This window comes from Ictidomys tridecemlineatus, chromosome 5, assembly GCF_052094955.1.
Source record: "Ictidomys tridecemlineatus isolate mIctTri1 chromosome 5, mIctTri1.hap1, whole genome shotgun sequence".
Lineage (NCBI taxonomy): Eukaryota > Metazoa > Chordata > Mammalia > Rodentia > Sciuridae > Ictidomys > Ictidomys tridecemlineatus.
In genome coordinates this window covers 175,670,587-175,695,508 of record NC_135481.1, presented here as the reverse complement: position 1 = coordinate 175,695,508, position 24,922 = coordinate 175,670,587, and the positions used below count along the sequence as shown (strand labels likewise).

The following is a 24,922-nucleotide window of genomic DNA, read 5'->3' as shown; positions in this document are numbered from 1 at the left end:
CTGCTACAGGCATAATGTTCTTCAGAAGCATGAAATTGTAAAAACTACAAAAGATTATAAAAAGCTTAGAATTATTATCTACATTCCAAAAATCTAACCTCTCTTAAGTTGCTCACAATTTTTGAAATTTGACAATAAGATTTTGGTTAAATAAATTTGTGTTTATAAATTAAATCTCAATAAACCTGATTTTAAAAAAAATAGAGCAGGTACAGTTGAGTGTACTGTTGAGAGTTTCTTAGGAGTCTGAGAGCGGGGGGGTCATGGAACTTAGGAGTTTAAGACCAGCCAGGGTATATAGTAAGATTCTACTTCCTGTAAAAAAAATAAATAAATAACTTGCCAGCAATCACCTATAATTCCCTCCTTTTATAGGTCAGAGTCAAAAGAAATGAAAAGGCTTGACTCTTTTAGTCAACATGTTAGTAACTTGCCATAGCTTGTTACCATCAGACTTAAAATTAGAGTAGAGCTTCTAGAAATTGACTAAGGTGTTTATTTTCTCCTTTTTCTTTTAGTAGACCCTACCTTTGGAAAAATACAAGAAACAGTGAACAAAACACAAATAAATACTTAAATAATTACAAAGTGAAGACTCATGAAATCAGCACCTAGGATAAGAAACAGAATACTGACAATAGCTGCTATCTTGATTTTTACAGTAATCATCACTTTTTCTTTATCATGTTACCAAATAAGCATGCATCCCATAAATATGATATATTAGTTCTTAGGGAAAACAATAAACTTCATAAAATATAAAAATCAGACTACTACAAGTATAATTTTGTGTTTTATTTCACTCAGTGTTGTAGAATTCCATATATATATTAAGAGAAGTTAGATTTTTGGAATGTAGATAATAATTCTAAGCTTTTTATAATCTTTTGTAGTTTTTACAATTTTCATGTTTCTGAAGAACATTATGTCTGCAGCAGCTATACTCATTATAAATTTTGTCATACACACACACACACACACACACACACACACACTTCAAAAGCCAATAGATGAATTAAAATACAAAACTAAAAATTATTTGTATGATGGCTAGGGTTGAGCTGAGTGGTAGACACTTGCCAAGCATGTGCAAGGCCCTGGGTTGAATCTCTGGCACAATAAATAAATAAGCAAACAAACAAATAAATATTTGAATGATACAAATATAGGAAAGGAAAATCAGAACAACAACAAAAGATGAGATGTATAGAAAACACCAAGTACAAAGGCAGTTCTAATTTAATTAAATTCATGATTATAATACAGAAATGGTAAAAGCAAATATAAGCATTTTAAACAAAATGCAATTATTATCAGGTTGGATTAAAAAGCAAGATCAAACTAAGTATTATCTATAAAAGATAAGCTTTAAAATCAAAATCAGGGGTGGGCATCAATGGTAGAGTGTTCATTTAGCATACATGAGGTCCTCAGTTTGATCCCAAACACACAAATAAAAGTGACAATAATAAAATAAAAGTCAAAAATAGGTCAAAAGTTAAAGGATAGCAAGAAATCTACAAGCTAGGTGAGATAGCACATGACTAATCCCAGCTACTCAGAAGACTGAGGTAAGAGATTGCAAGTTCAAGGCCAGCCTTGGCAACTAAGTAAGACTTGTCTCAACAAAGAGAAACAGGCTAGGAATGTAACTCAGTGCTAGAGCACTGGCCTAGCACTGCACTCAAACTTTTTCAATCCCAGTGGGGGGGGGGGGGTATAAAGAAAAAGATACTACGCAAATATAACCATGAGAAAGCTTGAGAAACATTGAGGAATTAAAAAAAGAAACAGGGGCTGGGACTGATGCTCAGTGGTAGAGTGCTTGCCTAGCACATGTAAGATAATAGGTTTGATCCTCAGTACTGCATAAAAATAAAGTTATAAAAAAGAGAGATAAAATAAATAAAAATGAAACCTTCAAAAAATATGACATCAGGAAGATGTAACAATTAAATGCATACAAAGCTTTTGGATCCAGACTGATCAGGATCTGAATTCTAACTATGAAATGACTTGCCTTGGGCAAGCAACTTAGTATGACTGAGCTCTGTAAACTAAGCTTACAAGCTACAATTCATGTGTTAAATGAGGTAACATAAAGAGTGTAACACAGAGCTGGGGCCCTGGCTCAGCGGCAGAGTGCTTACATGTGAGGCACTGGGTTCAATCCTTAGCACTGCATACAAAAATAAACACATAAAATAAAGGCATGCTGTTCATCTACAACTACTAATTAAAAAAAAAAAAAAAAAAAGAGTGTAACAGAGTGGACACATAGGAGGTGATCTGCGGGGTTATTACTTTTTTGAAAATGATTATAAGCACAACTTTTTTCTTTTTGGTACCAGGTATTGAACCCAGTGGTGCTTTACCACCAAACCACATCTCCAATCCTTCTTTTTTTAAATTTTAAGACAGTGTCTCCCTAAATTGCTTAGGGCCTTGCTAAATTGCTGAGTTCCAAGGCTGGCCTTGAACTTGCAATCCTCTGTCTCAGCCTCCCAAGTTGCTGGGATGTGCACCACCAGCAAAACCATAATTTTGAGCCCTAATACAGACTTACCTCTGAGGCTGGGTTGGAGTATTTCTTGATACGGCTCTCTCAGTTTCCAGGGAAGAACAAGCATTTGAAGGAATGGAATATTCCATAAGATTTTCCTTTTCAGCCTCTTTGTAATAAGTGTTGTCAACTGTGGAAAACCAAAAAAAAAGTTGGCACTCAAATCCAAAGGCAACAGATTAGAAAACATATAGACATATATTATATAAGTATAGATATATATATGACTTAATACAGAATATATATGACTTAATACAGAATTCTAGGTTGAAATCATACACACACACACACACAAACATACCCTTCCTAAACAACGGAACTCTTAGTTCCAGTGATATCTTATGTAGCAGTCTGTTTATAAAAGCTACTTTGCTGCCGGAAGTGGTAGCACATGCCGATAATTCCTGCAACTCAGGAGGCTGAGGTAGAAGAATTTCAAATTCTAGGTCAACCTCAACAATTTAGCGAGACTCTGTCTCAAAATAAAAATTTTAAAAAAATTTTTTTTTCTATTGTTGACAGACCTCCATTTCATTCATCTATATGTGTGCTGAGAATTGAACCCAGTGCCTCACACATGCCAGGCAAGTGCGCCACTGCTGAGCCACAGCCCCAGCCCATCAAAATAAAACATTTTTTAAAAGCTACTATGGTTAAAGCAGAAATAAAGTATGCAAGTTGGGTGCAGTGGCACAACTCTGTAATTCCAGGACCTCAGGAGGTTGAAAAAGGAGGATCAAAAGTTTGATCTTGCTAAGCCAGCCACAATAACTTAGTAAGAACCTGCCTCAAAATAAAAAGTTAAAAGGACTAGGGATATAATTCATTGGTAAAGCACCCTTGGATTCTTTTTTTTTTTAATATTTATTTATTCATTTATCTTAGTTTTAGGTAGACACAATATCTTCATTTTATTTTTATGTGGTACTGAGGACTGAACCCAGTGCCTCACACATGCTAGGTGAGTGCTCTACCTCTGAGCCACAACCACAGCCCAGCACTCTTGGATTCTATTCCCAGTATTGCAAGGAAGGAAGGGAGTAAAGGAAGGAAGAAGGAATGAGGGAGGGAGGAAGGCAAGCAGGCAGGCAAAAGAGAAAAAGCAAAAGACACATGAATACCAGGCTGGGGTTGTGGCTCAGTGGTAGAGTATTTGCCTAGCATTGTGAAGCACAGGGTTCAACTCTTAGCACTGCACATAAATAAATAAAGATCCATTGACAACTAAAAAAATATTTAAAAAAAAAAAAAAAGATGGATACCAAAGTTCAGGGTCCTTGTTCTGATCCTGAACTCAACAGATACCATCTATACCCACAATCAATTATTTGAAAGTCAGCCTAGCAGCACAGACTATGAACTAATCAAGTTCACTGAAAATATGGTTATATCTCTGATACAGCCCCTCTAGTTACAAAGTGACTGAGATCAGTTTCAGATTTACCCACAGGATAATCTTCAGATGTTCTAAATTGATTAAGTTGATAGGCGCACAGCTCTGAGTATACTAAAAAACACCGAAATGTCTATTTTAAGTAGATGAATTACACGATAAATGAACTATATCTCAACCGAGCCATTACTTTTTTTAAAAAATCATTTTCAAGAGGTTTTAGGGACTGGGGTTGTAGCTCAATGGTAGAGCACTTGCTTAACACATGTAAGGCACTGGGTTCAATCCTACCACCATATAAAAATAAATTTTAAAAAACAGACAGGTGCAGTGGCACACACCTGTAATCCCAGCACAGGGAAGGCTGAGACAGGAGGATAGCAAGTTCAAAGCCAGCCTCAGCAAAGGCAAGGCATTAAGCGACTCAGTGAGACCCTGTCTCTAAATAAAATACAAAATAGTGCTAGGGATGTGGCTCAGTGGTTGAGTGCCTCTGAGTTCAATCTTTACTACCCTAGAAAATAAATAAATAAATAAAGGTACTGTGTCCATCTACAACTAAAAAGAAAAACAGGTTTTAGGACCTCTGAATGCATGCTGCTCCTATTCTGATCAAAGAGACAATATTGTATAGAGTTAGTAACCACCAGTTTGTTTTCTTTTTTTTTTTTTTTTTAAAGAGAGAATGAGAGAGGAGAGAGAAAGAGCGAGAGAATTTTTAATATTTATTTTTTAGTTCTCGGCAGACACAACATCTTTGTTGGTATGTGGTGCTGAGGATCGAACCCGGGCTGCACGCATGCCAGGCGAGCGCGCTACCGCTTGAGCCACATCCCCAGCCCTGTAACCACCAGTTTAAATGTCAATCATCTTTTTTTCCCCCTTGGTATAGGTGATTGAACCCAGAGGCACTTTGCCTCTAAGCTACATCCCTAATCCTTTCTTTCTTTTCTTTTCTTTTTTTTTTTTTTTTTTTAATTTGGAGTCAGGATCTTGTTGTTACTAAGGCTGACCTCAAGCCTCAGCCTCCCAAATCACTGGGGTTACAGGCATGTGCCACCACACCCAGCTCAATCATCTTTTTAAAATCAATACATAAGTCCAAGAATTCATATATAATGGTAAGCAGTACACTCTTCTCTTCTGCTGTTTTGTTTCCCAACCAGACCCAAGTTAGGTTTTGTCATAAAACAACAATAATTAGGCACCTAGCAATAAAATTTTATATTAGTTCAAGTTCCAAGAATTAAAATAATAATTAGAACAAGATTAGTTTTATGATCATCAAGAAATTAACTAGCTCAGGGGCTGGGATTGTGGCTCAGTAGTATAGTACTTGCCTAGCATGCATGAGGCACTGGGTTCAATCCCCGGCACCATATAAAAAAATAAAATAAAGGTATTATGTCCATCTACAACTAAAAAAAAAAAAAAAATTTTTTTTTAAAAAAAAAAAGAAGGGCTGGGATTGTGGCTCAGCCGTAGAGTGCTCACTTTGCACGTGCGAGAACCTGGGTTTGATCCTCAGCACCACATAAAAATAAATCAGTGAAATAAAGGTATTGTGTCAAACTACAACTAAAAAATAAATATTAAAAAAAAAAAAAGAAAAAGAAAAAGAAAGAAATTAACTAGCCCAGTTCACCAATAATAAACCAAGAGATACAGCATTTAGGTAATTTCCCAGGTCCTCAGGTTCCTAATACACTGTCCCACATTCTGTCAAAAAACTTTTTTCTGGGCTGGGGATGTGGCTCAAGCGGTAGGTAGCGTGCTCGCATGGCATGCGTGTGGCCCGGGTTCGATCCTCAGCACCACATACAAATAAAGATGTTGTGTCTGCTGAAAACTAAAAAATAAATATTAAAAAAAAATTCTCTCTCTCTCTCTCTCTCTTAAAAAAAAAAAAAAATTTCTAAAAATGTTCTTTATTACCTGGTCTCAAAGGTGTGTCATTAGCTTGCTGAAGATTAGCCTTTTTCACAGAAGTTTTGCTCTGAAAAAGCTCTCCTGTCCCATTCCCAGGATACTTGTTTTCCAAATTGGCCTTCTCATCTGCAAAAAAGCAAAGTCATCATCATCCAAACAATGAATAAAAGCAAAACAAATTTGCACCAGGTACTTAAAATAGGGAAAAAAGCCCCTTCCAGTATCTTTCCAATTTGTTTAGGAAGAACAAGCAAAGTTCTAGCAATCAAAAGGAAGAGGAGGACTGGAAGAGTTAGAAGTACCACTAGGCAAGTGGGCTACCACTGAGTTCAATCTCCAGAAGAAGGGAAAAAGAAAAAGGAAATGAATACACATTATATCAGAAACTCTGAAAACTGTCACTAAACAAGTGGCAACACTGAACAATGTACAATGAACAAAAGCAAAAGTGTAGAATCTGCAAGTGTAAATAGCTCTTTATCTTTTGCTTGATACACGGTCAGGGCCATACAAACATGACCTGGCCTTGTCTACTATTTAAATACATTATGTTCCTCTTAAAGTAAACTGTAGCCACCAGGAACTGTAGGACTTACAAGGGATATTGTATAGTCAGACCTGCTTCTACAACTGACAAGATGAGACATGCATGTGCAAGGCATGCAAGTGAAGCAGAGCTAGCTTCTCTCTTAACTGAGATAGATAGATAGATAGAGAGAGAGAGAGAGAGAGAGAGAGAGAGAGAGAGAGAGAGAATTTTTAATATTTATTTTTTAGTTCTCAGCGGACACAACATCTTTGTTGGTATGTGGTGCTGAAGATCGAACCCGGGCCGCACGCATACCAGGTGAGCACGCTACCGCTTGAGCCACATCCCCAGTCCTAACTGAGATAGTTTTATCTTAGATTCTGCTGTGCAAAATAGTGAAAAGTCTATTCTACCAACACCACACTGATAAAGCTGCAGGAAAGCAGTGATCCCCAGCAATAACATCTCTGTGCCTGTATGCTCTAATTGCAAGTGTATAAAAAGACATGATTATCTGAAAGAAAAGTGGAAAGTAATATATTAAAATAAGAAAGTTCTGAAAGATTGTGGGATTAAGTTTTTTTCTGCCAAGTTGTATGTAATAGTATTGTTATGCTAGTATTTCTTTTTCTTTCATTCTTTTGTTTGTTTGTTTGTTTAAAGACAATCTTGGAAAAAGAAATCCTCAGGGGCTGGGGATATAGCTCAGTTGGTAGACTACTTGCCTAGTAAACTCAAGGCCCTGGGTTCAATCTCTAGCCCACCAAACAAAGAAAAAAGAAAGAAAAAAGAAATCCTCAGACAGCCCAGACATTTCCTCCAGGTTCCAGAGAAGCAAGGACACAGGGAAGACCCTTCTAGGATAGCTAGCCCTCTTATATACCCCTTCCTCCCAAACCATTTCCAACAGACCACTCCTCTCAGGATTCCCAATGGATACCACTAAAATCCTTTCCCAAGAGAATGGCAGATGCCTTCACATTGGGACACTATACTTAAGTGCCAAGTATGGCTGCAAAGGATCCATTTTTGTCCCTACCACATACTGATTTCTCCTTCAAGGAGGATGACGACATGAGAAAGAATAAAATGAAGGGGCCTCATCAACCACTGATCTCACATTATTATTCCGAAGTTAAGTAAAAACATAACCATGTGTGAGGCACTGGATTTAAAAAACTTAAAAAAATAAAAGCATGTGTCCATCTATGACTATTAAAAAAAATAAACATTGTGGCCTGGCTTCAGACTATATGCCACATCACAGAACCAAATCAGGCAATTATGTTATTGAGGACTGGGTCTTTAGGAGCAAAATCTTTCCACTTAAAAATGAATTGGGGGGCTGGGGATGTGGCTCAAGCGGTAGCGCGCTCCCTTGGCATGCATGCAGCCCGGGTTCGATCCTCAGCAACACATACAAAGATGTTGTGTCCACCGGAAAATTAAAAAATATTTTTAAAAAAATTCTTAAAAAAAAATGAATTGGGGGGGTTGGGGTTGCGGCTCAGTGGTAGAGCACTTGCCTAGCATGTGTGAGGCACTAGGTTCGATTCTCAGCACCACATATAAATAAATGAATAAAATAAAGGTCCGTCAACATCTAAAAAAAATTTTTTTTGTAAATAAATTGGGGGCTAGGGCTGGGGCTTAGTGGTAGAGCATTCGCCTGGAATGAGGTACTGGGTTTGATCCTCAGCACCACATAAAAACAGAATAAAGATATTGTGTCCATCTACAAGTAAAAAAAATACATATTTAAAAGAAAATTAATTGAGGCGGGCAGAGGGAATGTAATTATAAAAGGGCAATAGTGGTACACACCTATAGTCCCGGCTACTCAGGAGGCTGAAATGGGGGGTTATCTCTTGAGCCCAAAAGTGTGAGGCTAGCCTGGGAAATAGTGAAATTCCATCTCAAAAAGTAAGTAAATAAATAAAGATAAAATAAGATAATAAAAAATAGCTGGGCATAGTGGCACATGTCTGCAATCCCCACAGCTTGGGAGGCTGAAGCAGGAGGATCTCAAATTCAAAGCCAGCCTCAGTAACTTAGTGAGGCCCTAAGTAACCCAGTGAGACCATCTCTAAATAAAATACAAAAAAAGGGCTGGGGACGTGGCTCAGCGGTTAAGCACCCCTTGGTTTACCCCCCAAGACCCCCTCCCAAAAAAACGATAATGAAAAATAAAACAGGGCCAGGAATGAAGCTCAGTAATATAGTGTCCCTGTGTTCAGTCCCCAATATTATAATCCCAATAACTTGAGAGGCTAAGGCACAAATCAATCATCACAAATTTTAACTCATCCCAATACAGCAAAAGAGGCTGGTGGCGAGGGTGGGGGCAGGGGAGGGTGGGGAACTTGTGCAAAGGGTTGGGTGTAGTCCAAATGGTAGAGTGCTTGCATGGCATGCAGGAGGCCCTGGGTTCAATCCCCAGCATTGGTAAGAAAAAAATACATAAAACATCTGGATCTTGACTGAGGTACCAGAAACATGAACCTACACAAGTGATAAAATTGAAGAGAATTTAATACATATACACACACACAAATGAAGTAAAGTAAAAGCGGGGAAATCTGAGTAAAATTGGCATATTATATCAATGTCAATATCCAAGTTGTAATATTATAGTCTATGTCAAATGATACAGAGCAAAATTTCTTTTCTTTTGGTAAAGGGGATTGAATTTGGGCACCAAAACTGTGAATCACATCCCCAGCCCTATTTTGTATTTTTATTTAGAGACGGGGTCTCACTGAGTTGCTTAGTGCCTTGCTTTTTGTTGAGGCTGGCTCTGAATCGGAGATTCTCCTGCCTCAGCCTCCCAGGCCACTGGGATTACAGGCGTGCGCCACCACGCCCTGCTTATAAGATTTCTTGTGGCTGTCATCATTTCAGACATGTATGCCTCCTGGAGACTTACTGAACATTGTTTCATCTGGATTTTCCTATACATCCTCAAAGCCTGAATATCTGCCATTTTCAATTACAAAATAACATTAATTTGTACTTACAGTCCATTCCCCAAATATTGGGCATTTTAATTACAGCCAACCACTAAACAATTTGATAATTAGGGGTGCATACTCTCACAGTCAAAAATCTGTAGAGAGGGCTAGGGTTGTAGCTCAGTGGTAGAGTGCTTGCCTCACATGCATGAGGCACTGGTTTGAACTCCAGCACCACATATAAAATAAATAAATAAAATTATGCCCATCTACAATTATGCCCATCTATTATTAAAACAATATTAAAAAAAATTTACAGAGAATTTTAGGTTCCCTGCAATGAGGGTAATTACAAAATTGTAACAATTATATAGTATTACTACAATTAATTTTATGCAATTATGATTTTTGGTAGTTATAGATGGACAGAATGCTTTTGTTTATTTTTATGTGGTGCTAAGGATCAAACCCAGTGCCTTACTGACACATGCTAGACAAGCGCTCTACAACTGAGCTACAGCCCCAGCCCCCTGCAGTTATAATTTAATGTCACATCTTTACATTTGTTTACATTTCTCTCAGCATTTGGCACCATACATAGTCCATAAGAGTCTGTCTATGTTAAGTTTTGATACATTTTAACTTTTCATAATTGATTTGTACATATTTTATGGTACTAAATGACAAAATAAAATATTGTTTAAACAAATTTTAGGCATGCACAATGAAGAGGAGGACTGGAAGAGTAGGAGTACTACTGGGCAAATGGGCTACCACTGAGTTCAATCTCCAGAAGAAGGGAAAAAGAAAAAGGAAATGAATACACATTATATCAGAAATTCTGAAAACTATCACTAAACAAGTGGCAACACTGAACAATGTACAATGAACAAAAGCAAAAGTGCGGAATCTGCAAGTGTGAATAGCTCCTTAGAAAAGCAGTGACACATGCTCGTAATCCCAACAATTCAGAAGGCTTGGACAGGAGGACCTCAAGCTCAAGGGCAGCTTCAGCAACTTAGTAAGACCCCATCTCAAAATAAAAAAGGGGTTGGGATGTAGCTCAATGGTAGGATGCCTTTCCATTCATCCTCCCATGTCAAAATAAAATTTGTGCATTCATGGCATACTGAACTTTCTGAAACTTCTAAGCTCTGCTATTGGCAAGTTTTTCTAAATTATCACAAATCTTAAAAAAAAAAACATGTATGACTGGACCCATGTAGGTCAAAAGTCAAATATATTTCTATCAAGTCAGGGATGACAAAGTATCTTGGTGCATAAAGGGGTTTGTATATTAAAATTGTTTTCTAATTCCTCTTGTTTTTTTATTTTGTTTTGTTTTACCTTTTGCAGTACTAGGGACTGAACCCAGGGGAGCTCTCTACCACTGAGAAACATTCCCAGCCTCTTTTCTTTTGAGATAGGATCTCGCTAAATTGCTTAAGATCTTGCTAAATTGCTAAGGCTGGCCTCAAACTTGCAATTCTCCTGCGTTAGCCTCCCTAGTCATTGGGATTACAGGTGTGTGCCATCATGCCTGGCTGGGTATTATTTTGAGGCAAAGTCTTGCTAAATTGCCCAGCCAGGCTGTCCTCAAACTTGCAATCATCCTGCCTCAGCCTCCTGAGTAGCTGGGATTATAGATGTGTACCACTGCCCAGATAAATAACTCTGTTTGAAAGGTACTCAGAGAAAAATCAAGCCACTAATTGTAAAATGGCCAGAGAAAGCACTTACCAAACCATGAATCTATGTTTTCGGAATCTTCCTCATCATCCAAAGATGTAAAATTAATAAAGTCCGTGGGAGCATCGAAAGAATAAGTTGTTGTAACTTGTGACATTGTCCACCCTTAATGCAGAAGAGCAGGTTTTTTTCAGTATTTGTATCACTTTTCTCAACAGGTCACTTTCTGAGGAAAGAAATGATTCAGAAATTTGGTTGCAGCCAGAAGCAGTGGCACATGCCTGTAATCCCAGCGGCTTGGGAGGCTGAAATAGGAGGATCAAGAGTTCGAATTCAGCCTCAGCAATGGTGAAGCACAAAGCAACTGTGAGACCCTGCCTCTAAATAAAATACAAAATAGGGCTGGGGATGTGGCTCAGTGTTTGAGTGCCCCAGAGTTCAATCCCTGTTACCCATCACCGCCAAAAAAAAAAAAATTTGATTGCACATTAATCTAAGGCACTGATTCCCCAACAACTACTTTGGTTTTACTACTGAATTTTGCAATTCAGAAAATCATCTGGACAATATGCATTTCTATGTCAAATCAACCTAAAAATTAGTTGTTCCGGTTTTTGCTTTAGTAACTTGAACACACTCTTTGAGATGTTGGTTATTACAAAGAGAACTTCACAATGTTATATACCGTACAGAGTGTATTTTGTTGTGTTGTGGCTTTCTTTGTTTTTTGGGTTTTTTTTTTTTTATTAAGGATTGAATCCAGGGGCACTTTGCCACTGAGCTATAACCCCTAACCCTTTTTATTTCTATTTTGGTTGCTGAGGTCTCACTAAGTTGCTGAGTCTGGCCTGAAACTTACAATCTTCCTGCCTCAGCCTCCCAAGTCACTGGGATTATAGTTGTATACCACTGTGCCTGGCTAGGCCGGGTTGCTGAGAGCCACAGCCCAGTTGGAATGATACATGGCCACTGAGATGATGATATGGTTATGTTAAACTGTGTATTCAATTGTATATTAGACCCCTGCTGTCCGCCTCAGGCGCTGGCCACTTTGGAGATTCCTGGAGAGTTGTGTTGGTTGGGGAAGTGCTGGAGAAGGGGTTGGTGTGTGGTGTGTCCCGGGAGAAGGCCATGTGGCGTGTTCACAGGAGTTCGGAAATAAAGTTTGTTCCCGCTTGAGTGGCTTGGGATTTGTGCCCAGCCAGACTGCGGCACCAGGTATTTTATATATTTATTATTTTATTATCTTCCCTCAACCTTAACTTTTATATCTACCAAAAAAAATCCTACCAAAGACCAATTCAAATCTCTGACGTCTTTACAAAATCCAAGCTTTGTTTATATCACTGATATAATACACACCACTCAATTTTTTTAAACACATTTATTTCTTTAGCTACTGGGGATTGAACCCAAGGGTTCTTTACTACTGAGCTATATTTTCATCCCTTTTAAATTTTGAGACAAGGTCTTGCTAAATTGCTAAGGGTCTGGCTAAATTGCTGAGGCTGGCCTCAAACTTGTGGTCCTCCTGCCTCAGCCTCCTGAGTCACTGGGATTACAGGTGTACACCACAATACCCTGCACATACCATTCAATTTTATATTAGTTAACCATGCAAATGTCTCTCCCAATAGACTGACATTCCTAAACACAGGAACAGATTTTATTTATTTATACCTCATCCATTTGTTAAGTAGCTTAACACAGTACTTTATACACAGTAAAAGCTAGATGCAGTTTTGCCAAATACAGGTTTTCTTTCCTTAAAAATACATTCAAAAATTGTTCAGGCATTGTGGTGCACACCTATAATCCCAGCAACTTGGGAGGTTGAGGCAGAAGGATTGCAAGTTCAAGGGTAGCATGGTCAACTTAGTGAGATCCTGTCTCAAAATAAAAAATAAAAAGGGTTGAGGGTGTAGCTCAGCAGAAGAGTAACCCTAGATTCAACCTCCAGTATTGCCACCACACACACACACACACACACACACACACACACACACACACACACTTTCAAAAACAAGTAGGCCTCTCTAGTATTTTCTACATTTAAATGCCAGTCATTATCTCCCTACCCACCTACTTCCCATAAATGAGACGATATTTCAAATACTATGAAATATACTATCCTCAGATATTATCAGTGCCATCTGACCTACTGATACCTTTCCTTTTCTTGAGCACTTTTTCTATTCAAAAGACCCTCAATGAAGAATTTCTCAGTGATTACAGTGGTTAAAACTGGCTTGCTACAAGAAGGACGTTTTCATGTTCTTGTGAACACGCTGGAAGACATGGGAAAATCTTGGATTCCCATGATCTTAATGCCTAATTAAGGTCACTGGGAACACTTCCCAGGCAGGAATGTAATGAACACAACTAAAGCTGGGGGAGGGAAGAAGCAGGAATGTAACAAGCAGCAATCCCACTTAACCTTCTAAAATTCATGATTCTACCAAAGCAGGTGATGAAAAACACCTGGAAAAATGTTCAAGTTTAACCCCTCACATCCTTTTATTCTCTCTTTTCTTTTAAAATTATGAAGCTATTCAGTTAGCTTCTTTAGAGGGCAGTTTCCATGTTTTTTCTTGATAGGTCTTGCCAAATACAGAAATTTATCTTATAAATACTTATGCATGTATAAGAAAGTTAATATAGCATTGTTCAAAGTTTAAAAAAAAAAATACCAAATCCCATCAATAGGAGATTGGTAGAATGAATTATGACACAACTATATTATGAAGTATTAAATAACTTTAATATTAGGTAACTGCAGATGTGGCAATATGTATAGAATAGTTCTAAGAACAATTAAGTGAGAAATACAAGTGAAAAAGAGTGTGTCCTGAGGGCAGGGGTTGTAGCTCAGCCTGCCTCACACATGTGAGGCACTGGGTTTGATCCTCAGCATCACATAAAAATATTGTATCCATCTACAACTAAAAATATATTTAAAAAGAGTGCATCCCCATTGTTTTAAAGAGGAAAAGGCAATCTATAATCATATATATATTTATATGTGGAAGAAGACAATGTTAATGGTAGTTGGGTCTGTGAAGGGAGCTGGGATTTATGAATTTGGGAAAAAATTTTCACTATATGAAAAGTTTCTTTGAATATGTTTCATTCATGTAGTCAAATACTCAATATGCTTATTCATGCTCTTTGAATATGTTTTGTTATCATATAAATGCATCATTTTTAAGGCTGAGGATACAGCACAGTTGGGAGAGTGCTTTCCTCCCATGTACAAGGCCCTGGGTTCAATCCCCAGCGCCACAAAAATAAATAAATAAATAAATAAACGTATCATTTTCAGTTTAAAAAACTAGTTAAGTAGTATTTATTTACCCTTAAATCTATTTTGCAGTCCAGAAGGCATTGGACACTATTAGCAGTGTTTTACACTTAATAACTAACTAAATCCTCACAAAAATTCTTCGAAGTAGGTACTATTATTATCTTCCATTTTGAACATTACCACAAAAGGTGAGGAAATTGAGACCCAGAGATTTACTACTTATTCAGTCACAGAACTAAGAAGTAGCAGAGCCAAGGTTTGAACCCCAATAGGCATTAAGGTTCTATTCTTATCCACTGCCTCTCAAATTTATTTAAAAATAGATATTTAAGCTGGGTGCAGTGCTGCACACCTGTAATCCCAGCAACATGGGAGGCTGATGCAAGAGGATTACAAATTCAAGGCCAGCCTCAGCAATTAGCAATGCCCTCAGCAATTTAATGAAGCCTATCTCAAAAAAAAAAAAAAAAAAAAAAAGAATACTGGGTTCAATCTCTAGTACCAAAAAAAAAGATGAGATCTAAAAAATTCTAAAATCTGGAGTCTCTTTCATGCACATGGTTTTCCTATAATCATCCCTTCAGAAGAAGATAGATAACCAAATCACAGTAAACCATTAGAGAAAAACAAGGGCTAGAGATGTAGTTCAGTGGTAGAGCCCCTGCCTAGCATGCATAAGGCCCTGGGTTTGATATCTACTGCTGCAAAAAAACAACAAACGAGCTGGGCATGGTAATATACTGAGGCAAGATGATGGCAAAGTTCAGAGCCAGCCTCACAACGTAATGAAACCCTACCTCAAAATAAAAAGGTCTAGAAACATGGCTCAGTGGTTAAGCACCTCTGGGTTCAATCTCTGGTACCAAAAAAACCAAAAACAAAGGCAAATAAATTATGCTACATAAAAAAACTACACATCCCCAACAAATTATTCATAAGGAAAACTTTGGTAAATTACAAATTCTTTTCTAAGTATACTAGGAAAGCTCTGAGCTGAAATCTTCCCACAAACAAAACATTATCCTTTAATTTCTCTTTATTCTAAGTGTGTACTTTTGCATATAGTTTTTGCTCTATATAGATGTAAGTTAACCAGGCACAGTGGTGTTCACCTATAATTCCAGCTACTCAGGAGACTGAGGCAGGAGGATCAGATAGGCAACTTAGCAAGGTCCTAGCCCAAAATAAAAAGAGATAAAGGTATAACTCAGAGGCATAAAGCTTGCTCTTGAGTTTGACCTCCAGTATGGCATAGAGGTGAGAACCTCTGAGTAGACATTGTAGAGTAAAAGGGACTATGGAGCTGGGCATAATGGCACACGCCTGTAATCCCAGTGGCTCAGGAGGCTAAGGCAGGAGGATCGCAAATTCCAAGCCAGCCTCAGCAAAAGTGAGCCACTAAACAACTCAGTAAGACCCTGTCTCTGTTTTTTTTTTTTTAATATTTATTTTTTTAGGGGCTGGGGATGTGGCTCAAGTGGTAACATGCTCACCTAGCATGCGCAGTGTGCTGGGTTCGATCCTCAGCACCACATAAAAATAAAATAAAGATGTTGTGTCCACCGAAAACTAAAAATAAATAAATATTTTAAAATATATATATATTTATTTTTTAGTTTTCAGCAGACACAACATCTTTGTTCGTTTGTGGTGCCTGAGGATCAAACCCGGGCCGCACGCATGCCAGGCGACCGCACTACCACTTGAGCCACATCCCCAGCCCCAAGACCCTGTCTCTAAATAAAATACAAAACAGGGCTGGGGATGTGGTTCAGAGGTCGAGTGCCCCTGAATTCAATCCCTGATACCAAAAAAGAGAGGGAAACCATTTTTTTTTTTAAAGAGAGAGAGAATTTTAATATTTATTTTTTTTTTTAGTTTTCGGCAGACACAACATCTTTGTTTGTATGTGGTGCTGAGGATAGAACCCTGGCTGCGCGTATGCCAGGCGAGCGCGCTACCGCTTGAGCCACATCCCCAGCCCCAAGAGGGAAACCATTTAAGCAGGTTTTCCAAGCATCACAAAGGTTCTCCTCTGAGGTCTAGGACTGCACTTTATTAGTGAGGGATAAAGGGCGAGAGATAAAAACCCAAGTATACTTAATCTTCAGTTAGGTGAAATTTTAAAACCAAAATATTATTTTCTTAACATGACCTCTTCTTTAAAAAGCTGCTTTTAGGGCTGGAGTTGTGACTCAGCAGTAGAGCGCTCACTAGCACGTGTGAGGCCCTGGGTTCCATCCTCAGCACCACATAAAAACAAATAAACAAAATAAAGGTATTGTGTACAACTAAAAAATAAATATTAAAAAAAAAAGTATTAAAAAAAAAAAGCTGCTTTTAGCTGGGTGCAATGGCACACACTTGTAAGTGACCAGGAATACTGAGGCGGAAGATTGCAAATTCAAGGCCAGCCTCAGCAACTCAGCAAGACGCTGCCTCAAAATAAAAAAATCAAAAGGATTGGGGATATAGCTCAGCAGTAAAGTGCCCCTGGCTTCAATCCCCAGTACCAAAAAACACCAAACAAACAAAAAAAAAAACACTTTGTTTAAACTATCTTTTGGTCTTATGTAACCAATGCATAAAACAATCCCTACTCCCTGAAAAATAGGAATAAACAAACATGAATTAAGAACCCTGATTCTCTTCAATGACAACAAACAGCACAAATACATAAAGAAAACCAGTAGTAACTGCTGGGTCATGCCAGTTTCACCACACTACCTCTCCCATAAATAGTAAATATTAGAAGGTTAAAAACTTCAAATATTAAAGTCCTTAAGATCTAGCAGAAAATGGAACTAGCTGGAGCTAAAGACAACCATTTAAATGAGCCAAAAGCATGGTGGGAACTGGATGCCTTCCTGCACCCCTTAATCAAGATTGAATTTCTGTCAACAGGTCCCACTGAAAAAAAAAAAAAAGAGAGACATGCGTCAACCACATTTGCCCAAACAAGCCAAGTTGCCAAGCAAGAGAAGAGAATTAGCTTCATATTTCAAAATTATCTGAATCTGCCACAGCTAAGACTCCTGCAAAACTAGAAATATTCTGAGTGGAGAAATAGTTATTAATGATGAATAATCCTGCAATTCACCTGAGGAAAAAAGCCCTATCCCACATGTTATGATCTAGTTAAGTTCTTTTAAAAACTGCCTACTAAATGCCAATCCATCATATCATACAGCTCACTTTTTCTTTCCAAAAAACAGACTTTAAGGAACTCACAGCCAAACGAGAAATAAAGACAAATAGGATACAGGATGATCCTTGTAATAACAGGGCATAAATAGAGCACACTCAGGAAGTACAGAGAACAAAGTGAAGGAGGGTCAGTGAAGGCTTCCTGATGGAAGTGATACCTAAAGGACAAAGAGACCTGCAGAGTTCTACAGATTAAAAAAAATGATTGAGCCAAGCAAGGTAGTACACAGCTATAAACAAGGCTGAGGCAGGAGGATCTCAAGTTAATGGCCAAGGTAATCCCAGCTATAAAGGAGGCTAAGGCAAAAGGATCTCAAGTTCATGGCCAACTCATGCAACTTAACAAGACCCTGCCTCAAAATTTAAAAATTTTTAAAAAGGTGAGGAGGTTGAGGAGGCAGGTCAGTGAAAAAATACTCCTGGATTCAATCCCCAGTGCTGTGAAAATAAATAAATAAATGTTTGACTTTTTCTGGGAGAAGAAACAGAAAGGAAAAACAAATAGGGACAAATACACATGAGGAAGACTGCAGAAGAAGCAATTGTAACCTATTTCCATATTCATCTGAAATTAACCTCCCATTGCCTCCTGCCTCTCTTCACTCTCAAACCAAAAATAACTAGACTTGACAAGCTCTATAAATCAAAAGGTGCAGGACCAGAGGGGGTGGGGGAAAGCTGCAGAGGATACATTCTAAGCAGGGCTGAAATAGTGGACTAGCAGCTCCTAGCAAAACAAAGACTTTTGGTATGACAGATGCTCCCAAACTATCCAGTTTGTGAGATGTGTCTTGCCTATTTCTATTAGAGGGAAAAGCATGAGGTAAGCAATTGGTAATGTAACAGAATAAACACAGTTAAGCCAAGACTTCATTAGAAGTATAGTTAGTTAAAATAGTCCCATCCAGGCAGTGCCATTTCCCCAGGAACACCCTCCTACTTTCACAAGGGATAAGAGATCCTGTTACATTACTTCAAGCAAAAGAGAGCTGAGTTACATTCATTTAACAAGAGAAAACACCTACATTTTTTTTCCTTTACATAAAGAATTAACAAGAGTCAGTAAATTACAAGATAATCCAGCGTGCAATTTTAACTGTTATTCAAAGTCACAAACTAAGTCTGAAGAAAGTTTAATGGACTCTGTGTTTCCACATTTATGTTTGCTAACTTCTATGTTGAAATCAGATCTGTTTACAGAAACAGATCTATGAAGCTTCCAAAATTGGGTCAATTTAAAATCCAATGACAATCCCTCACTGTGCAAACACTCAGAAGTCAGAACAGGACACATGGACACTTGTTCTAATTCATCACTGTCCAAAAACCTAAAGCAAATATATTTTTATATCATTTCTCTTTCACACTTGTGAAATTCATATTATCCATTTTAAAGATTAGAAACTCAGTACTGCATTAATTTATGCATAGAACTCAATAAATCTCAAACCACTCCTGAGCTGTAGGACCTATACAAAAATCAATGATGCTGTTTCATTTAGGTCAAATAATGACACCGATCTTTGCAGATACCAAAGGAAATCTTTGTAGCATTCCAAAGTATTATAATAATTCAACAGAAAGAAGTTTCAAGAGCTTATAAGGGTTGACTGAGGGAGGCTGTAAGATGTTACAAGCATCAACAAATGTCAATATTATACTTAGCCTTATAGAGATTTTTATACTTCAAATGGTATCTGGTTTAGGAAATACCCACAAGCAAAAAAAAAAAAAAAAATCCAAGAATCTAACAAACATGTTTAGCCTGGAATAGCAGGGAGAAGTAAACTGATAGGACTAGATTTTTTTTCCCCCTATTATAGTACTGAGGATTGAGCCCAGTGGTACTTTACCACTGAGATATACCCCTAGCCCTTGCATTTATTTTTTGAGTTAGGATCTCACTCAATTGCTAAGGCTGACCTCAAACTTCCTATCCTCTTGCCTCAGCTTCCTGAGTAGCTGGGATTACAGGCCTGTGCTATCACATAACTATAATTTCAATGTTATTTTCAATTATATACGTGTATATATAATATAGTTTCAATTATAGTTTGCAATTATAATTTTTATATTGTTTTGCTTTTTGTGTCATGCAAATGTCTTACCTATTTTAAAAATATACATATGTATGCCTATATCAATATATACTGTTTTAGTAGATATGTAAATGAACATAATCTCATAAGGCAACTTGGTGTTATCATGAGTATAACTTGATTATACATTTGGTATAGCAAAAGTCTTAAAAATAGCATTCTTAGTTGGGTGCTGTAGTACACACCAATAATCCCAGGGGCTCAGGAGGCTTAGGCAGAAGAATCACAAGTTCACCTCAGTAAAAGCAAAGTGCTAAGCAACTCATGAGACCCTGTCTCTAAATAAAATTAAAAAATAGCATTCTTAGTGCTTGCCTAGCAATGGGCAAAGCTCTGGGCTCAATCCCTAGTACTGAAAATAAAACAAAACCCAGCATTCTTATGTTGAATTTTGTTTTGGCTTTTTTTTTTTGGGTACCAGGGATTAAACTCAGGGGCACGAACTGTGAGTCATTTCCCCAGTCCTATTATTTTGTATTTTATTTAGAGACAGGGTCTCAGAGTTGCTTTGCAACTCACCATTGCTGAGGCTGGCTTTGAATTCACGATATTCCTGCCTTAGCCTCCTGAGCCACTGGGATCATAGGCATGTGCCACTGAGCCAGGCTTGTTTTGGCTTTTTTGTTTGTTTTTTTAGTTGTAGTTGGACACAATAGCTTTATTTTATTATTTTTCTGTGGTGCTGAGGATTAAACCCAGTGCCTCGCACTAGCTAGGCGAGTGCTCTACCGCTGAGCCCCAGCTCCAGCCACTTGTTTTGGCGTTTCTGAAAATTAAAAATAATTTGACTAGCAATTTCAGTGGGTAAGTTATTATAGTAGAATCATATAATGGAATACCATATAACCATTAAAATTAGATTATAGAAAAATTTAGCATGGGTAAATAAATATTCATGACCTAATTACTATGTAAATAAAAAGCAACAAAGGTTTTTTAGTTTTTTTATTATTTTCTAATTTTTAAAACAAAATATAGGCACAGAAAAAAAAATGAAATCTATCAAAATGATAGCTTTATTTTATCTAAGAGGTAGGAAAATGGGTGATTTTTCTTTGTTTTTACATATGACATAAGTTTCCTTTCAAAATGTTACCTTGTAAAGGCACCTATTTAAACATTATATATTAATGTTTCCCTTCTTTTTTAATGTAACTCACTGTAAACACAACCTTACCTGTGGTTTAATGGGTCTGTCAATCCACTTGCCTACAGGCTTGACTCAAAAGTTGCAATATACTCTTTCCTGAAATCTTGAAGTCAGGAAGATATTTCTTGTTAAAAACCTGGAAATAGCAGAAAGGTGATGAAAAAGACTCAAATTCTTTGTAGTAAAAAAGGTTAATGAACAATAGTAGGGGTCCATAAATAAAAGAACATGAATCATAACATAACCAAAGGATGAGCCAGGTGCAATAACTTAACACACAGTAATCCCAGTAACTCTGGAAGCTGAGACAATGGGGATCACAAGTTCAAGGCCAGACTCAGCAAGTTAAAGAGGCCCTAAGCAACTGAATGAGACCCTGTCTCAAAAATAAAAAAATTAAATAAAAAGGGCTAGGGAATGTAGCTCAATGTGAGTGCCCCTCAGTTAAATACCCCGTACCCTGCCCCCACCAGAAAAGGCTGCTTCTGATCATGGACCTCCTAACATGCCAAACTGCTTAACAGATTGTTGTTGCATCACTGTAAAAGTATCCTTAGACTTCTTAGTGTATATTTGCTGTCTTCTGGTGTCTTTGTATTCCATAGTCTCACATTAAAGCAACATTTCCAAAGCCTGCCATTTAGGAACACTAACACCTAAAGGTGGTAGTGTGTACTTCTATTCAAACATCAGGCTCACTTAAAATATAAACAAACTTTTACTATCTTTCCTATTTATAATTTTACACCTTTTTCATTAATCTTTTAATTTCTTTCTACTTTACCAAGTTTTCCTTGACAAACAATATCAGAATCCCTTCCCAGTTATCTATCCCTTTTTTCACAAAATATTTCAGGCTGCTCATCTGTATGTCTCTGTATTAAATACAGATTTCTCCACAGAATTCCTTGGGCTGTTCAATTGCCCTATGGTCAAGTCTGTTTCCTAACTTCAGCCATGGCAAAGAAAATGAAGTTTGTCAAAGGACATTTAAATTCCATTCCTTTCTTCTTTCCCAGCATGTCAAAAAAAGAGGGGGTGGGTAGGAAGGGAGATAGGGAGTAGAGAAGCCCAGAAAAAGTTGAAGGAAAAAATACATAGGCAACATAGAACTCTGAAACTCTTTCAGTATCTAAATGAAGAACTTTCCTGATAATACCTTCTCCTGGACAAGTTTAATTGCAACTGTAGGATTAATTACTTTTATGAAGGTTGGATTGTACATATTTAAGGATAATCGTGATCAAAATAAACCCATTTTATGTGATTAATTTGAAGGTTTAAACAAACAAAACAACAACCCTATTTGAATACAATTCAGTTTTTCATATCTGTAATTTTGTAGTGATTTAGGCAGATCTCTCCTTTGTATTCAACAGATATTTAGTGGGTGATTCCTATGCACCAGTACTGCTCCAGTCCCTCAGTGCTGCTCCAGTCCCTGTCTAATCAAACTCCCTCTCAATGAGCCAATCTGCATCCCAGCTACTTCACAAAGCCACCTCTAAACTGCCAGAACACTTATAATAACAAACAGTAGAGCACTCAGATGCTGTCTTGTCTTGTTGTCACTTAGCAATATGAATTAAATCTATTTGTCTCCAAGCATACCAGAAAGCTCTTGAATACATCAATCTAAGCACATAGTACACCCTCAATTAATTGGCGAAGTAGTAGCAGGGAGCCAAAAAAAATTTGAACAAAGAATGACAACTTAGGGATGGAGTTGCAGCTCAGTCATAGAGCTCTTGCCTTGTGTATGTGAGGCACTGGGTTCAATTCTCAACAACACATAAAAATAAAGGTATTGTGTCCATCTACAAATGGGGGGAAAAAAAGAATGACAATACTGAGACACCCAAACCAACCAAAGGTACTCAAATTTAATTTGGGGGTGGCATGACATGTTGTGTAATACACTGAGGCCAATACACACAAGAATTTCTTATTGCAGCAGCATATGTACCCCCCCCCAAAAAAAAGCACTTCTATTTATTTTTAACATCTGATGAGTGAGAAAAATTCAATTCAAAGGCCACGGGATGTCAAAACAAGCTAAGCCTGAACCAGGAAGTACACCAATAGATGAACTTAAAAATCTTCTTCTAAGCAGGAATGGTTTGGGGAGTCTCTGCTACTAAACTACTTAGAAATTTTCACATCAGAAAAAGAAACCATATATCAAGAAACAGAGTTTAAGGTAGGAGGATCGCTAATTCAAGGCCAACCTCGGTAACACAAAGACCCTGCCTCAAAATAAAAAAATTTAAAAAAAAAAAAGGTTTGGGGGTGTAAGCTCGGAAACAAAGCGCCCCTGGGCTGAATCCCAGTACAAAGGAACGAGAGAGAAAGAAATAGAAAATAAAAGTTATGTCAATTCTTCAATATTATAATCTGGTTCCGGTTCCCTTTCCCCTCCTATACATCTATAAATATTCTAAGAAAGGAAATTAGAAAGGCAAAACTAGTAACTCATACCAAGGAGGAGGGATAAACAAATATGGATAACTTTAAGTTCCCAACAAGACGAATTCAAGTGACATTACACTCTCCCCCTCTATTATGTTTGCACACCTTTTTATCTTACACAATCTTTTTTTTTTTTAGTTGCAGTTGGACACAACACCTTTATTCATTTTTTATGTGGTGCCGAGGATCGAACCCAGGTCCTCGAACGTCCTAGGCGAGCGCTCAGCCACAGAGCCCGAGCCCGAGCCCGAGCCCGAACCCGAACCCGAGCCCCAGCCCCAGCCCGAGCCCGAGCCCCAGCCCAATCGTCCTGAAATGTGGTGGCGTGCGACCACCTTTGTTTTCCTTCACCAAACGCCTCATTTCTTGAGGGCGGAGCCGCTATTTCACCCGCTTCTCGAAACTTATACAGATCGTAGACCTCGGTTTCCGTCTCTGTAAAGTGAAAAATAGCACCTAACTCACTGGTGCAAAAATCAAGTGAAAAATCGCACGCGGATGGCTTGGTCCGCAAAACGCTTCCCACCGGTTGGCGCCGCAAGAACAATAAAAGTGGTCGTTAACGTTGTGGTTGGCCGACAGCCTCCCGCAAATTCTTCTCCACCCGGTTTCCCAGGCCGCCTTACCGCAAAACCCTGTCACCAAAAGAAGGATGGCCCGAAGCCCCCGCCTAGGCGGCGCCCCAACCCCGCAACCGCCTCAGAGGCCCGGCCCAGAGACGCTCACAGGGCTAAGGGGGGGGCGACCTCTCAGACGTTCGAAAGTCGGGGAGAAGGGAAGCCCCGCGCCCCAGCCGTTCGCAGTTCCCTTCCCACCGCTCACCTCGCTTCGCCTAGGCACGGTTCTGACAATCAAGCGCCGCCAGCCCGCCGCGGGGATCATTCAGTACCGTTGAAAATTTGAACCCAGGCAGCTTGGTCGAATGCACCAATCAGAGCTCCAAGAACGAGCCACCCCAGTCTCTCGATTGGCTCTTGAGAACGCAGCGACGCCGGAAGTCAGGAGGAGGGACGAGCAAACAACCGGCCCGAGAGGCTTCTGGGAAATATAGTCTCCAGCGCCCTTGTGAGCCCATAGGAACAACTCCTCTACTACAAAACCCGGAATGCTCTGCTCTAGCTACTTAGGAAAGGTGGTACCAACTAAGAAGTAGGGAGTCTGTTAAGATCACAGAAGGACACTCATTCTGGACTTCCCCAACGCATTCAAGAAGAAAATATTTTCCAATTTTATTTTTTAAAAGTAGTCGCTGTATTTGTGCGTTGTTTTGAATATTTATGGGAATTCACTTCATTTCATTAGGCAGTTTCCTAAATACAACATAAAATTTTCCCCAGCTTCCTTCCTCATCATGAAAGCATTTCTCAGCCTGTTTCTCCAGTCCTACCCCTGATCTTAACTGGCTGAAAGTCGTGGTTTATTTGGTGATTCGTCTTCATTATCCAAACGCATCCTTGGCTTTGTTATTTCCGTGCTATAAAGGAACAAACACAGGCCAAGAAATGTTGAGTAAATCTATCTAAAACTGCCATAAATGGAGATGGGATTTGAGTGGAGAATGTCTGTTCTTTTTATACATCATCAATTAGAAAATAATGAGAACAACAAAAGACCTTATTTATAATAGCAACAAAAGCTA

The 24,922-nt window shown here is 38.3% G+C and overlaps 1 protein-coding gene across 7 annotated transcripts in view; it reads right to left on the bottom strand.

Annotated features, from left to right (window-relative positions):
• The window catches only part of Tpx2 (TPX2 microtubule nucleation factor), a 54,818-nt gene extending 30,585 nt beyond the window's left edge, over window positions 1–24,233 (bottom strand). For 3 of the 7 annotated variants that reach the window (XM_021723244.3, XM_078051582.1, XM_013356500.4), the window contains exons 1-5: window positions 24,106–24,233; window positions 20,842–20,950; window positions 11,106–11,280; window positions 5,892–6,011; window positions 2,567–2,693 (exon numbers count right to left, since the gene is read on the bottom strand). In XM_021723244.3, coding sequence (XP_021578919.2) covers window positions 2,567–2,693; window positions 5,892–6,011; window positions 11,106–11,211 — 353 coding nt within the window. In that variant the 5' untranslated portion in view covers window positions 11,212–11,280; window positions 20,842–20,950; window positions 24,106–24,233. Of the gene's footprint in view, window positions 1–2,566; window positions 2,694–5,891; window positions 6,012–6,187; window positions 6,307–11,105; window positions 11,281–20,841; window positions 20,951–24,105 lie in introns of those variants that run through there. The other 4 variants (XM_078051581.1, XM_040274658.2, XM_040274659.2 and 1 more) reach the window with 4 other exon arrangements.
• Between the last annotated feature and the right edge of the window lie 689 nt (window positions 24,234–24,922).